This window comes from Lytechinus variegatus, chromosome 6, assembly GCF_018143015.1.
Source record: "Lytechinus variegatus isolate NC3 chromosome 6, Lvar_3.0, whole genome shotgun sequence".
Classification (NCBI taxonomy): domain Eukaryota; kingdom Metazoa; phylum Echinodermata; class Echinoidea; order Temnopleuroida; family Toxopneustidae; genus Lytechinus; species Lytechinus variegatus.
The window spans coordinates 26609285-26625441 of NC_054745.1; the positions used below are offsets into that span (position 1 = coordinate 26609285).

A 16157-nucleotide genomic window follows, 5' to 3' on the forward strand; every position below is an offset into this window, starting at 1 on the left:
AATCTCACTAGTGGAATACGAGCGCAAAGAGCGAGCTGAAATTGATGTTATACCAGTGGCGGACCGGGGGGGGGGTGCACATCCGACCCGTGCCCCCCCCCCTATTGAGATTCATAGTCAATACTTTTTTTATGTAGGCCTTTCTATGCTAGTCTTACTAGTGTGCCTCCCCCCCCCCCCTGTGTGCGTAACTATTTTAGTGTAGTTTGTTCTATGCAGATTCCTATGATTATTTTCCCCTTCTTTTTTATCTTTAACTAAAGGCAGTGTTGCATCCATCTTTTCCAATATCGCACTGTGACCTTTCAGAAGTAGTTTGTCCCATGTTCCGGAACCCCGAAGGTGCGCTCCAGAGAGGTGTTCCGGTCAAGATCGTAACGTTGTTTGGAAGGCCGCATTCTCCTACCGGTAGCGCCTTTTGTCGCCCTCCCGGCAGGCCGGCGACGACAGATCCCCGTCCTGGAGCCGGTGAGTAGGAGGTTTACTGTACATGCAGTAAAACTGTAGCCTATAATTTGGCGGAACAGTCGACGGTTCTAAGACAATTACCTCCGGACAATCACCAAGAGGACAACGTTCTACCCCGAGGACAATTACCCTCGGACAATTACCCCCCGCACAACTTCCTCCAAACAATTATCCATTGGACAATTACCCCCGAGGGTAATTGTCCTCGGGTGGTAGTTGTCCGGGGTGATTATAGGTTGCAATTGTCCTGATGCGGTCGTGCAAAGAACAATAGGGATTCGTGAACACAGTAAATGTATTGAAAATTCTCGGCAAACGACAAGTAAGAACAGCTGGGAGGTCTCTGTCAAAAGTAGGCGAACGGGAACGGCTATGTCGTCCTAGGTTTCGGATCTGACGAAAAATTACATATATCTCATTTGTCCAGAATCTAGGACAAAGCTGCTGGTTGATTGATTAACCAATAATATTTTCGACAAAGACCTCGTGGTTGCTCTTATATGAAGTTTTTGACAATACATTTCTCCGTTTTTTTTTAATCCGGTATGCACTGTGGAGCAAGAACTCCTCTATGCGAGTATACGCGAACAATCGCATTGAGGTATGATGTCACATAAACGCAAACGCATGTCATGTTTTCACAATTTTTTTTTAGATAAAATTGTTTCGTGGAGAATGAAAGTACAGGCGCTGTACGCACATAATTGTTACGGGCATAACTGTATTTGGGTCTTTGATCGACTGCATAATCATGATCATAGGTCCCCCCCTTAAATTGAGGTGGGGGACGGTCCTTCCCCCTCCCTAAATTTTTAGTCGATGACCTTTTCTGGTCGTGGAACGTAATATCTATTTATCTATTTGTTTTTACTACTCCCGGGGTTTAAAAACACTTTTCTTTTCATTTTAATTTCAGTATGTCGAGACGATGAATTCGCTTGTTGGAACCGTGAGTGCTTGCCATTGAACAAGCTGTGTGATAACAGCGATGATTGTTTAGCGAGCGAAGATGAATTATACTGTGAAACCGGAAGTAAGCCTCTACGTCATACCCTGTACAAACTGCATAACGTTGTTTACTATATGAACCTTATAGTCGTTGCTTAAATAGTTTGATTAAGTGTTTAAAGTCAGAACCACACCGTTTGATTTTCAAAATAATTAATTATCAATAATCAAGCATGGTTGTTTAAATTGTTAAACAACATTTAAGTTTTATCATTAGTAAACAACGGTGTATAAAATTTCAAACAATGTTTTAACTGTGTGGTATTGTAAAAGTGCATCAGGGCTCCGTAACACAAAGATTAGTGATCAATCGAAATGGTACTTTTGTACACTACGAAAAGCACAATGTATAATAATACAATTCCAAGCAAGCCTGATCTATTGTAACTAAACTTTGTTCTATACATTCTCGCGTATTAACCACTTTAGGAAGTTCGAACCATTTCTAATCGAAATAAGATAGACAGCAGAACTGGAACTTCCAGCCAGGGACGTTGTTCCAGCTAAACTGAACTTCCCTCTCCGATGTACTGATAATATTAAAGTACATGTTGTCTTCTTTGTTCTTTATTCTTCTAAAGAATGCGAGAGCTATCGTAACTATGTGCTATGCAGTAACGGCATGTGCGTGGCACAACTGTTCGTTTGCGATGGGTTCCCGCATTGCAATGACCGAGCAGATGAACAAAATTGTTGTGAGTATAAATAAGCCTTTAATTTTTGTTTTTGCGAATGGCGTTTTTCTCTTTTTTTTCTTGACATTTTTTCGTCAGTACTTGTGCTTCCGACGCGAGAGGGCAGTGTGAATGACGATATAAAAGGGTTTATTTAATCAGACTACACCTCATGAATATTCATGAATACGAAACGTCGAAAGATATGCTTATTTCCGACCCCTAATTGGTGTGGCTCAATCAGCAAGCCATTCCTACAGTCGAGTTTATGGCGCAGGTTCGAGTCTCAAATAGCAATTTGAGGCAATAATCTTAAAAAATATAAGTCCAAGATTTGTCATCTGGTTCAAAGTATCACAAAAAAGCCTTTAACGCCAGTCCCATTGCCCTCTCGCGTCTGGTGCACAAGTAAAGAAAAAAAAACAACCGGGATAGCAGATCGTCTTGAGATTCGGAGCTGAAGAAAGCTTGCAAATTTGTTGCCTGTCCAGAATCACGGATGAAACTGCTTTGTTGATTCATTAATTTTCGACAAAACGTGTTTTGGCATGAAGGGCTTTTGACAATAGATTCTCTACGTTCCAGAATGCGTCTCCTTAGTGGTTGCGAAGAATCCCTATTTTGGTATCGCGGCAACATTGATCCATGACGGGTGCCTTTTGTGGCCGGGTTTTCACTCGCGACGCACAACAAATTCAAGATCACTGTAAACACATTTAACATGTTCTTCGAATGATAACGATTTGACTTAAGTTCAAGTTCACCCTGAAGAAAACTTTGTTGTAAAAATAGCAGAAAAAAATAGTAAAAGATATTGGTGAAGGTTTGAGGAAAATCCGTTAAAGAGTAAGAAAGTTATTAGAGTTCAAAGTTTTGGATTTGTGACTTCATAAACGAGCAGCTGTCCCATGTGTTACTTAATATAAAATGCACGAATTTCAATTTTTTATGGTTCCTGATGATTTAATTTTGTTTTCTATTCATGAACAGGTGTGAAATGATTTGTCGGTTGATATACAAAAGGTACAGTGAAAACCATTTTCAGTTTTCTGAGAAAATGACATTTCATTGATTTTTTACCACTCGCTATGTAGGAATGCTGCTCGCATATGACGTCACAAATCAAATAATTGAAATTCTAATAACTTTTTAATTATTTGATGAGTTTTTCTCAAACCTTCGGCAATATTTTCTATTATTTTTTCTGCTATTTTTACAATAAACTTTTTGTCAGGGTAAACTTCCCTTTTAATAATTGCTTCAGCTTAACAATATAATATGTAACGCAGATATAACAAAAATAGTTTGACAAAAATCAGAAGTATGCATATGCATCATCGTGATCATTGAACATGTTGAACATACAGCTACATACTACACACAGCTCAATGGTACAATCTCGCCCACACTATAAACCCCCTCATGTGTCTCACACACATCCACTTACTATCCCTCTCTACCTTTATCAAACACAAACGAATTCCCCCTCCTCTCTTTCACACTTCCACACACACTCTATCACTCCCTTATTAATTTCTGTTTTTATCACACACACAAACCCTATCTCTCCCACTCTCTCTCATATACACTCTCGATCTCCCTCCCTTACTCTTTGTCTCTGTTTCTATCTCTCACACACACGCGCACCCATTCATAATACTCATACTTTTGTTCAAGGTTGACCTCGCTCGCTCTCTAACTTTATCAAACACACACGAACTCCCCTCTCTCTCTTTCACACCCAACACACACTCATACCCCCTTTCTCTGTTTCTATCACACACACACACATACAATCAATCTCCCCCTCTCTTTCACACACACATATACTCCCTCCCTTACTCTCTGTCTCTGTTTCTACCGCACACACGCACCCCATTCATTATACACGGATGTCTTCCACACAAACCCCCTTATGTTTCTCATACACACCCACTTACTGTCCCTCTCTACCTGTATCAAACACACAATCTCTCCCTTCCCTTCTCTCTTTCACACACACGCACACACACTCCCTCCCTCTCTGTTTCTATCACACACACAAACCATATCTCTCTGTCCCCCCCACTCTCTCTCTGTCTCATATACACTCTCGATCTCCCTCCCTTATTATTTGTCTCTATTCTTATCACACACGCATAATACACATAAATTTGTTTAAGGTTGACCTCGCTCTCTCTAAACTTAATCAAACACACACGGACTCACACCTTCTCTCTTTCACACCCCCACACACTCTATCACTCCCTCCCTTTCTGTCTCTGTTTCTATTACACACACAATCAATCTCCCCAACTCTCTCTCTCACACACACACTCCTTCCCTTACTCTTTGTTTCTATCACACACACTCACCCACATTCATTATACACGGATGTCTCCCACACAAACCCCATCATGTGTCTCACACACACACACCCACTTACTGTCCCTCTCTATCTTTATCAAACACACACTCTTTCCCTCTCTCTTTCACACACACACTCCCTCCTTCCCTTTCTGTCTCTGTTTCTATCACACACACAAACCATATCTCTCCGTTCCCTCCCCCTCCCTCTCTCTCATATACACTCTCGATCTCCCTCCCTTATTCTTTGCCTCTGTTTCTATCACACATACACACAGGCACACATTCATAATACACATACTTTTGTTTATTCGCTCTAACTTAATCAAACACACACGGACTCCCACCTTCTCTCTTTCACACCAAACACACACTCTATCACTCCCACCCTTTCTGTTTCTATTACACACACAAAATCAATCTCCCCAACTCTCTCTCTCACACACACACTCCTTACTCTTTGTTTCTATCACACACATGCACCCCACATTCATTATACACGGATGTCTCCCACACAAACCCCATTATGCGTCTCACACACACCCACTTACTGTCCCTCTCTATCTTTATCAAACACACACTCTTTCCCTCTCTCTCTTTCACACACACACTCCCTCCTTCCCTTTCTGTCTCTGTTTCTATTACACACACAAACCCTATCTCTCCGTTCCCGCCCTCTCCATCTCTACCTTTATCAAACACGAACTCCCCATTGTTTCTATCACATACACACACATAAACCCAATCTCCCCCTCTTACGCATATACACTCCCTCCCTTACCATATGTCTCTGTTTCTATCACACACACGCAAACCACATTCATTATACAAGGACTGTTACTGAACGTTGACCTCGCCCTACCTTGCAACAAACGAACATTTACGAATGGTTTGTTTTTCTTGTTCACAATAATTTATTCAATTAACAAGAACAAAGAAACGGAGACCAATACCCGCACAGCAGCGTAATGGATTTACTCCTTTCTTGGAAAGAGGAATAAAATTATTTTACCATGAAATTGCACGACAAGATATCATTAAGGTTTATATATTCTATTTCTATTTACGATGTGATTGATGCCACAAATCGAAGTAATTATTTTCATTTGTTGTCTTGTACATTACTTTCTTTCATCACAATCTATAGTCCCGGCGTCACGAATTATATTTATAAAAGCAATATAATTTTGTAGTTAATTGAGTTATCTGGTATTTTTGGTAGATATTGTCACACACACGTGCATTGTAACGTCTTTTATGGACAGGCTGTTAAGATGTCTTTGTGTATTCTTACTCAATAAGACAAATTAAAGTGAGCTGTGAATCTCTTTCATCTACTAAAGAACAAATCATGAGCCAGGACAAAAACATGCTTACAAAATCTCAAGTTGGGGAGTATCCACATGAATGATATAATTGTAACTGTAATTTTGTGTAACTAATTGTATATATTTGTGTGATGTAATTATGTGAAACTGTAATTTCATTTTGATGTGAACGTTGATCTAATCATCTAGCAAGCTGATGCATCTTTCCACACTGGGATATTAGGCTTCGGCTTGTCGAACTTGTCTTGCCTTCTCCGCAGCGCGAGCTCGGCGTCCCTCAAGGCGCTTCGCTTGGTCCTCTAGTCTTCGGGCTCTTTCCTGGTCGACCTCTTTAGGGACTGATCGGCGAGCTCGGCGCTTTTGTCCTTCAGCTGCGCGTCGTCGTCGGACGTGAACCTGATTTTTTTTTATATAAACAAAAACACACGTCATTGAATAGTTTTATCATACCACTATTTCCTTATTTACTTGTCTCGACAGGATTAGAATTCCGTGTAAAGTTCGAACATCTATCTCCATATAGAGCGGTGCTAAAAGTAGTGAGCACCAACAGAAAATGAACATATATCACGTGTTCTAGTTTTAGCATGTATCAGATATTAAATTGTTATATCAGGTGATTAAATATTACATTCAATAAAGTAGATGGCAGGTTCGAATCCCACTTGTTCCAATATTTTGTGATTTTCATTACAGATTGAGCATGCAATCTTAAACACATAGGAGTAATGCCGAAATTTTGTTTACAAATTATAATTTCCTCCTATTAAAGCCTCTTTATTTACTATCTATTGTCCACGGCGTACTGCATTTGCATATTAATGAGTCAGAAAGAAGAGGATCGAGGGTATTTGAATTTCCAGTTCATCGTAATTTAGCCCTGAACCAGAATAGCCTGGTGGTTAAGTCACTGACCGGAAAGCACTAGATGGCAGGTTCGAATCCCACTGGTTCCAATATTTTCTGACTTGTGATTTTCATTACAGATCGAGCATGCGATCTTAAACTCATAGGAGTAAAGCCGAAAATATGTTAACAAATAATTATTTCCTCCTATTAAAGCCTCTGTATTTACAAGTTAGTAACTGTTTCTCATCGCGACCGGACACTCTAGTCTTGCTGTCTCCATTCAACACTCAGCATGAAAGGGTGCATGTTCTGTTAGGGTTCACCAACTTTTTATCACCACTGTCTGTTGACCCTCCTTAAAATTAATTGTCTCGATTTTTGTACATCATATTAATGCACATAATGCTATAAAATTCTAGTTCCTCTACATACAAAGAAAAATGATTCATTTTGACAATATATATAGAAGACAGTGTTGTATTTCGCCTTATTCTCCCTTTCTAGTCTAATTTTTCCCTTGGTTGAGCACCTTTTTTTCGTTATTTTTAAGTCGGTATTTCTATTTTTTTATTTTCTATAATTTATTTTGCTCCCCCTCCCTATATACGCCAGAGGTCGGTTTAGAGGTGGTCTAATACAAACACTTACCGGTAGCTCCTGGACTTTCTCAATGTAGTATAGGCCGCCATCCAGTCCTGATTCTAAATCAAAATAAATCAACCAATAAATAGGTCAAAAATGTGAGAACGAAATTGATAGTAAATGCGATTTTTATCACGCCATTTCAATTTTAGTGAACGTTCGAGGCAACCAAAAGTTAATCAAAGAAGTAGTATTGACCAAATCACAGATAATAATAATAATAATAAAACACTGTCTAGTAACATAAACAAAATTTATTCCACCAGCGCTATAGAAAAAGGTAAATCAAATTGATACGACAATATCAGGACAACTGAATTCAATGTTGAATTATGATTGAAAAATGCCTTGAAATCATGTACCGACGATGCATAAAACACTCTATTCCGTTATCCTTATCACGATAAACGCTTGCTTTACATTAACACAGTGCATCCCACAAAAAAGATCCCGCCTGTGAAGCGAGATCATATCGCAATAATTGGATATGTCTCAATCAAAAATTTAACATCTTGTAAGAATATATAATATATATATATATATTTTTTATTTGAGACCAAATATTTACCGAATTGATCACACACTGCAGAGTAAAAACAATATATTCTGAGGCCTGCCTGCCGGAAACAACTTGATTTGCGCGGAAACTCGCTCGTCTGCATCCACTCTCATTTAAAGATTTAGCACGATTAGTGAAAGAAAACTTTAAAAAAGAATGCAAGATATATGCTAACGAGCCATTCCTTTCTCACGCAAGGTCTGAGCGTCCTGGGGACCGTTTCATCAACAATTTTGTCTGACAAGTTGTCAGATCTGACATCTTTCCTTGATTCTGATTGGCTGAGATGCACTGTTACTATAGTAACTGTCGGATAAAATGGGACTTGTCGGATAAAACGTTCCCCTGAACAAATCCAGACTCATCTTCCTGCACAGTGTGCTTTTGGCATTAACTCCCCAAACTCTTCTTGCTTATCTTTGCCCAAACTACTTGCATCATACATAATTTGTAGAAGAGAGGTTGGACTTTATGATGTAACAAAATGACAGACCTTTAAATATTTTGGTTAATATGTTTTATACAATAACTTGGAATCTCGGTTTCCCTTTTTTGTAGGACGCACTATAATAAAAAAATTAATGTCGTTGAAATACCTTCCACTGGGCAGTAGTAGTCCTTATCTGAGCAACAGTCGCCGAAACGTTTGCAGATATCATCACAGTAGCAGTCTCCTGATCTACATTGGTCGATCCCGCCGTCGCCGGTCTCGCCGCAGGAGCACATGTTTACACAGGTACCACTGTCAGGTTCGGAGGGCCAGTAGGAGTACGAAGGCCAATAGTCGGAATAGGAATCATAATAGGACCAGGAACTATAATCGTAGTCTGTGTATAAAATCAAGCAGTCACGTCGTTAATCAATCGAAAGAATGAATTATTTGAAGATTTGTTTAAGTCAATATTTATTCTTCAAACTGGAAACCATGGTTATTTGATTCTATACATGCTGGCCAGGATTAGGATGGCCAGTAGTCGGACCTGGGCCCTGTTGCATACAAGTTACTATTATGGCAACTTTGCCATCCAATGGTAACTACCATGGTAACACTGATAAACAGCCAATCAAAATCAAGGACTCCATGCAAGTTACCATTGCATGACAACGTTGACATAATGGTAACTTTTATGCATCGGGGCCCAGGAATCATAATAGCAATATGACCAGTGGCCCGTTGCAGAAAGAGTTGCAATCAAACGCAAGTCTAAAAATCATGCGCAACTTCATTTTCAACCAATCAAAAGCGCGCATTTTGGACTTGCGATTGATTCTTTGACTTGCGTTTAAATGCAACTCTTTCTGCAACGGACCTTAGGAATCATAATTGGCCCAGGAATCAAAGTATGAATAATCCGTTTCCTGAATAAAAGCGAGCAGCCACATAGTTAGTCAATCGAAAGAATGAATTATCTAAAGCCTTGTTTTGGGTCAGCATCCATTCTTTAAACTGGTCACTTTAGTTATGCCGATGGAAATAAATTGTGATCATTGAGATTATGTGCAGAATTTATATTTCCCTGTCTTCTGATTCAAAACGGACCTTATTGAAACAGATTTTTACATGACTGAAATAGATTATTTAACCCCTCTAATTTTTTTCAATCGACAATTATTGTCTGTTTCTAATGTGATTCATATAGATATGTCAATAAGAATCAAAATTCTGTGTTTGAGACAACTCTCCTCATCAGCTCAAGTATATGTTTACATCAAATATTTCTTTAGTATTGGCGTTTAATAACGTTATACATGTAATGGGTTTTAAAAACGTCGTAATGGACTTTAATCCAACGATGTCACAAAACTTTAGAGGGTAAATTGCCAATTTGTCCACTCACCACATGATCTACTTTTATGTAGTCTAATGCCATTCCTTCTATAAAAATTTCGTCCAACTAAAATTGGGTACAACAGTTATTTGGTCAAATCACCACTTCGTCTAATCACCATTTCATCTGTGACCATTTCGTCTCATAACCAGTTGGTCTAATTGCCATTTATTTTCCTTCATTTTGCACAATGAACACTTAGTCCAAGTAGACCAAGTGTATGGACTAAATGGCTATTCGACCAACTGATTATTAGACGAAACGGTGCGTGAACGAATTTGTAATTAGACCGTTTGGATAGTACACGAACTGATGATAGCCCAAGATAGTAGACGGGTTGGCATTTGGGCGAAATTGCATTAGACGAATCGGAAATAACTCACTTTAGGAGGGGCTTCAAAGCTTACCACAATACCACTCGTCCTCGCCATATAATGGGCAATCGACTACGCCATTGCAGAACTGGTCGCTCGATATGCACATGCCGTCCGCGCATTCGAATTCTTCATACCATTGGCAAGCTGAGGAAATGTAAAGACATAAAAAAATGTACCTCTGTCGAGACTTTCAAAAATCTTTTATATGCTTTTTTTATTTACCTCTTAGCTCTTTATGCGCCTTGAGCACTCTACAGAGTGGATTTGGCACTTTATAAGTCACATTATTATTACAATTATAATAGAATTCTAATTACCATTAGCATGTAAAAAAAATTGTTCAGGTATTTTAAATGAAAAAAAAATCACCTTTTTAAAAATTGAATCATGTAGGCCTACATCATCATAAAGTTGATAATATGCTGAAAATGTTTTCAATATCATTTCTAAAATGTTTCAAAATGTTTTCACATATAATAACGCATAATATAATACTGATAATTGTGATGATGATAATAATAATATTGGTAATAATAGCATATAGAAATAATGAAAATAATAATTATAACAATATTGATAACAATTTATATTGGGCGTGCTGAACCAATTTTATCACGAGGATTAACTACAGCCCTAGCATGCTTATTCTATTCTTGAATGTCGCGTAATGACTGAATGCACTAAATTGCCTATTTCAGAACCCACTTTGCGACGCTTTCTGAATCAGAATCTATTGAAAATGGCCGTTAAATCACAATGGACGGATTAGAGGTCTTTGTCGAAAGTTGTCGGACCGGGACAGCACATCGTGTTCTGATTCGGACCGGACAAAATACCGCACATAATATGTCGTTTGTTCAGTCAGTAAGTCCTGGGCGACACCGCCGTTTTGATCCTCCGATTTTCGACAAAGGCTGCATTGTCATGAACGGCCTTTTGATATATTATCTGCGTTAGAGAAAGCGTCTGGGTAGTGATTGCGAAAATGCCCCATTGTAAATCTTACTTGGTCCACAGAATGCCTCATCTGAGTGGTCGGAGCAGTCGACGTATCCGTTGCATTGCTCGCTGCTTGGTATAACAGCGCCGTCTGAGCATACGAAATGGCCTGCAGGATTTGGAGTGGGGTAATCTATGGACAAAATGTATCGAATCATTAGAATTTTATTTCTTTTAATTGTTGTTTAGACATTTAGATTTACGGGCGCATCCCGACACAAGCACTTGCTTTCGGGGGTTCTTTTTACGCCAACTAACACATAATTTACATACTGTATTTCACATTCATTGTGTTTTTTTTTTTACTATATTCATGATATATTAATGATTTGTATATTCTACATAAAAAATGGATGAAATGTCAATCGAATTAAAACAAATGTTTAATTGAAATGATTCAATTTCTTTATCGAAACATTCATAGCCCGGTAAATAAAAGATAAGCGATTAATCACTCGTTTGAAAGAAGCATTCTGATTGGTTCCTAGTGAGTCTACTAAGCAAAACGCGCATGCAACGAGGATCTTGATTGGCTTTGTCATTTAGCGATTAATCAACAACCTTTGTGTTACGGGTTCCAGATCTTAAAAGATATATAGGCCTACCCTACCAACATGTATCTCGCAAAACCAAGAACCGAGTATAAAAAGCAGTCCTTTCCAGCAGCAAACTATTTAACTTGTTACCCGGTGTGTGTTTCATAAAGCTGTTCGTAAGTTAAGAACGACTGGTGATCTCGTCTTACGCACTAAACCATCACCAATAATCATTTTGGTATATAATATACCAAAATGATTATTGGTGATGGTTTAGTGCGTAAGACGAGATCACCAGTCGTTCTTAACTTACGAACAGCTTTATGAAACGGTCCCCAGTACCAATTAAGGTATCTGGTTTACTTCCTATCTTTAAACGAAAGATTACAGTTTGTACGTATACTAGCTTTTCTAAAAGCTTAGAAAGGGTTGTTAATAGAGAAATTGGACGATGATTTGTTAGTAATTTTGCATTTCCTTAATTTAACCATTTCCAATACTATCACACCCTGGACTTTTCCCTTTCTTTAAGGCACCTATTAAATCAAGAAGTTCCTTCTCTTTTATGGGCGAGAGGAAAATACTTTGCTCGTTTGGTGACTTAAGATAATGACGAAATTGTTTTTGAAAGTCTGGTATTTCCCTTGACAAATTAGGGCCAATGTTATATAAATAAGTATTAAATTTCTCCACAATAATTTCTCCACTTGATCATTGATCAAGTTGCCATTAACCTCCAACTCATTTATATTAGATACTTTTTGCTTTCCTTTGAATAAGATATTAATGACTTTCCATGTTGCCCTAATGTCATTATACGCAACCTTCAATCGATTAGCATAATATTCTTGTTTAGCAGTGCGCAAAAGTGAAGTGAGGATATTAATAATAATAATAATCCGCTTTTATATAGCGCTTAATACATCGGAACGACGTGTCTAAGCGCTGTACAGATATATTATTTCTATAACTGGAATATTTTCTTCGTGAATTTTCACATTTACCAACTTTATATTTGTGAAAAGGTCTGTTTGTCTTATTAATTGATCTCAGAAAAGAATGCGTAAATCCATGGCATTTTAGGCATTTTCTTATGACTAGGACGGTCCACAGATTGAAATGGGACATTATCATTATACAATAGCATGAATTTATCAAAAAAAGTATTAAATGAACTATCTACATCATGATCTGAGAGGACGTCATCCCATGTAGTTGCCATTAAAGCATTCTTAAACTTGGCAATGTTTTCAGGGCTATTTACCCGAGACCGTTTATTTGTAGTATCAATAAATGGACGCCTGAGCAATGCCATTCTGCTACGATTTGAAACTAATTTGGCCTTTGCCCCCAAATTAAAGGCTTGCAATATTTCAAAATGGTTATACTAGTATACTTTCGATTAATTTAACCTCAAATGAAATGACATGTTCCATTCACATTTTCATAAAATGAGCAACATGCTATTTGTTCCAATATCGGATCGGATTTTTTTAAATACTTTTTTAATATATATATATATATATATATATATATATATATATATATAGACGTAAATGACTCAATCATTGATGCAAGACATGATGCGCTGCAATACGTTGTGCGAAGGGCCCTCTTCCTTTATATATATATATATTAAATCTGTCTTGTTACATGCATCTGCTCATTCTATTTCTTAATATACTATTATTGCATTTAAACATATTTCATATTTTTTTGAATGGTCACTGAATATTATGTATTTATTTATTTCTCTGTTATGAGTTTTTTAAAAATGTAAATCCACATTGTTAGTCTTCGGATTTTTTGATGAGTATTATTTAATCAAACCGAATGGAATTTGAATATTGTTTTTCTCTAGATAAAAAAATAAAGATATTAGTAAACCAAATCAAACTTACCGCAATATTCCTCATCTTCGTTATTGAGACAGTCGCTATAATGATCACAAACCCAATAATGAGGGATACAATAACCATTGGAACAGCTGAATTCGTCAGGCATACATCCTTTAAAAGGTAAACAAAAAAGTTATTTTGTTGTTATGTGTATTTATATTCAGGCCTATTTATTAGGCTGATTTTGTAGTTGTATGTCGCATTTATAGACCTATATGTATATTATGTAAATAGGGAGGGGAAAATGGTGTATATAAGAAAAGCATTTGTATTTGGAGATTCTATTGGGAATTTTATGTAGATACCATTTTCTTTATTCTCCTGTTCTATATTTTTTTCGACATTTTTGCTTTAATTCATGTTTCATAAAAAATGGAAGGAAATGTGCATCTCATGTAAAAATAAGAAAGCTTGTCGCATATGATGTCAAACATACTAAAACGAATATTCATCTCTCATTTTGTGATGGGTTCAGTATACCGTCAGCAATATTTTCCTCTATCCTTTTTTTTGTTTTGAATAATATTCTATTTTCTTCCTGTTTCAAATCAATAAGTTTACAATCACAATTCATATAAATAAAAATTCTTTGCATACAATCAAACAAATAAATATCAATATCATTGAGATCACAAATATTTTTAAAATGATTACAAATGAAATTAAACTGCCAAATTTCTCTTCTATAACAATGGAAAAGCAGAGGGGAAAACCCCATATCAATCGACAAAAAACATACTTTGTAAAAGATGACTTTTTCCCTGAATAAATAGAAATAATCTCTTTTGCACATATTAGTTGTACAAGAATTTGAAAAAGGATAAAAGATTATTTTGAAGGTCAATTAGAGGAAGGTTATTATCCTAAAACGTCCCTACACACCCACCTTACTCCCATACCCCGGCACCCCCCCCCCCCATCTGTCTTCCCAGACACTCACACAAGCTCACTTCAACTCACCACCACCCACAGCTCCCCCCCTTCCCCGTCATAAAACTCACACATCCATCTACACACGTACACCCACACACGATGCATCCTGCTCTGGTACAACTATCTGTCTTTGAACAAATAAACAAAACAAAACAGAAAAAAATTAAGCAACCAATACATCCATAGTATTCAGAAAGTTATGCATTGATTTGTTCCCATTTCCTTAAGTGCTCCCCCAGCTTCCCCTTTTTAAACGCTATTTGATATTCCGTATCTCTATTTAACCAAATGTGTCACTTTTTGTACGGTTGGCAATATTCCCCGTTTTCTTGAACTAAAAATAATATACTTAATTAAAAATATAATAAAGTTTATTAAAGTTACTCTTGTAGTATTTCCAGATATCCCCATGAAAGTTGTTTTCCAACTGTCACTGCCAAGTTCATTCAGTTGAAATATTTTACTCATCTATTCCCATAATCGCCTAACTTCAGGACAATAAAAAAATAAATGTTGGTAAGACAACATTATATTTGTTTTAGCAGTCTCTCTGCCCCCAACGTTTGTTGATCTATACTTACCATAAGACTCGGTAGTTTCCGGTTCCCATGAATATGTCGTGTATTCTTAAAAAAACAACAACAAGAAATGACATAAATCCTTATCACTTGAATTACATTGCATCAGAAACCAAACTATATTCCAGTATCATCTCTGAATTTCTAAATATTTCTGTTACTATGTGTTGTTATGTAAGGCAGGGCCCCCGTGTACAATAATATCTCAATTAATGATGGGGCCACGCTGCTGAAATAAAACGATATATATATATATATATATATATATATCTACCAAAGGGTAGATAGCTCTGGGGAACCTTGATTTAAGCTACGCCTACCATTGTTCTCTTCATCCATTTCTTTACAATATTAAAATAAAAAAGAGTTGCCAAAAGCTGTTGTACATGTAAAGCTTTACACATTTGTATTTCTTCTCCCATACGTGTACTGTATCAAAGCAATAGCTTCGATCCAGCTGACGCATGGCGGCTTGTCATTGTTCAAAACTCACCTTCACCCGACAAAGGAAAATATAATTGGTATAGTGTCGAAAATCTGTCTATCTGACGGTCCATCGGATCTGGCTCGCCCTAACCATTAACCCGTCTCTGTGGTCTAGTGGTTAAGGCACCGGCGTTCAAAGCTGGGGGCCCGGGTTCGATTCCCGGCAGAGACATTTTTTCGGCATCACCAATTTTTCCAAAGGGTAGATAGCTCTGGGGAACCTTGATTTAAGCTACGCCTACCATTGTTCTCTTCATCCATTTCTTTACAATATATATATATATATATATATATATATATGTGTGTGTGTGTACCCATATATATATATTTATTTATGTACAAATATTTATATACATATATATATATATATATATAAAACATATATATATATATTTCTTTATATGTATATAGAGTTATCATAATAGATCGTACCACCACAATTTTGTTCGTCCTCGTTGTATGAGCAATCGTTGATATAATCACATTGCCAGTAGTCTGGAATACAATTACCGTTGTAGCACTGGAACTGATCGGGTCCACAACCTAAGTGATAGAGGGGGAGACCAAACAGAAAAGTAAATTTCCGATCGACATACACCCACTTCGCCTACTTCCCAGTTAGTCTCACGCCAGACGGTACATTGATT

At 37.3% G+C, this 16157-nt stretch overlaps 2 protein-coding genes across 3 annotated transcripts in view; one reads left to right on the forward strand and one right to left on the reverse strand.

The window, feature by feature from the left end:
• The first annotated feature begins 272 nt into the window (after window positions 1–272).
• On the forward strand, window positions 273–2185 carry LOC121417671 (low-density lipoprotein receptor-like). Its single transcript, XM_041611405.1, has 3 exons — window positions 273–468; window positions 1385–1501; window positions 2058–2185. Exons 1-3 carry the CDS (start codon window positions 324–326, stop codon window positions 2183–2185), a joined length of 390 nt encoding a protein of 129 aa, XP_041467339.1. The 5' UTR covers window positions 273–323.
• A 3814-nt stretch (window positions 2186–5999) lies between these two features.
• LOC121417283 (deleted in malignant brain tumors 1 protein-like) overlaps window positions 6000–16157 on the reverse strand; it is a 35246-nt gene continuing 25088 nt past the window's right edge. For both annotated transcript variants that reach the window (XM_041610929.1, XM_041610928.1), the window contains exons 13-20: window positions 15943–16053; window positions 15028–15072; window positions 13517–13624; window positions 11087–11212; window positions 10111–10224; window positions 8471–8701; window positions 7322–7374; window positions 6000–6220 (exon numbers count right to left, since the gene is read on the reverse strand). In XM_041610929.1, coding sequence (XP_041466863.1) covers window positions 6044–6220; window positions 7322–7374; window positions 8471–8701; window positions 10111–10224; window positions 11087–11212; window positions 13517–13624; window positions 15028–15072; window positions 15943–16053 — 965 coding nt within the window. In that variant the 3' untranslated portion in view covers window positions 6000–6043. The remainder of the gene's footprint in view (window positions 6221–7321; window positions 7375–8470; window positions 8702–10110; window positions 10225–11086; window positions 11213–13516; window positions 13625–15027; window positions 15073–15942; window positions 16054–16157) is intronic.

What these genes read in the sequence shown, in the direction of transcription:
- LOC121417671 (XM_041611405.1), top strand. Translation starts at nt 324, where the DNA reads ATGTTCCGGAACCCCGAAGGTGCGCTCCAGAGAGGTGTTCCGGTCAAG. An exon ending in AGATCCCCGTCCTGGAGCCG is followed by an intron (nt 469 to 1,384) that starts GTGAGTAGGAGG and finishes TTTTAATTTCAG; the next exon opens with TATGTCGAGACGATGAATTC. An exon ending in ATTATACTGTGAAACCGGAA is followed by an intron (nt 1,502 to 2,057) that starts GTAAGCCTCTAC and finishes ATTCTTCTAAAG; the next exon opens with AATGCGAGAGCTATCGTAAC.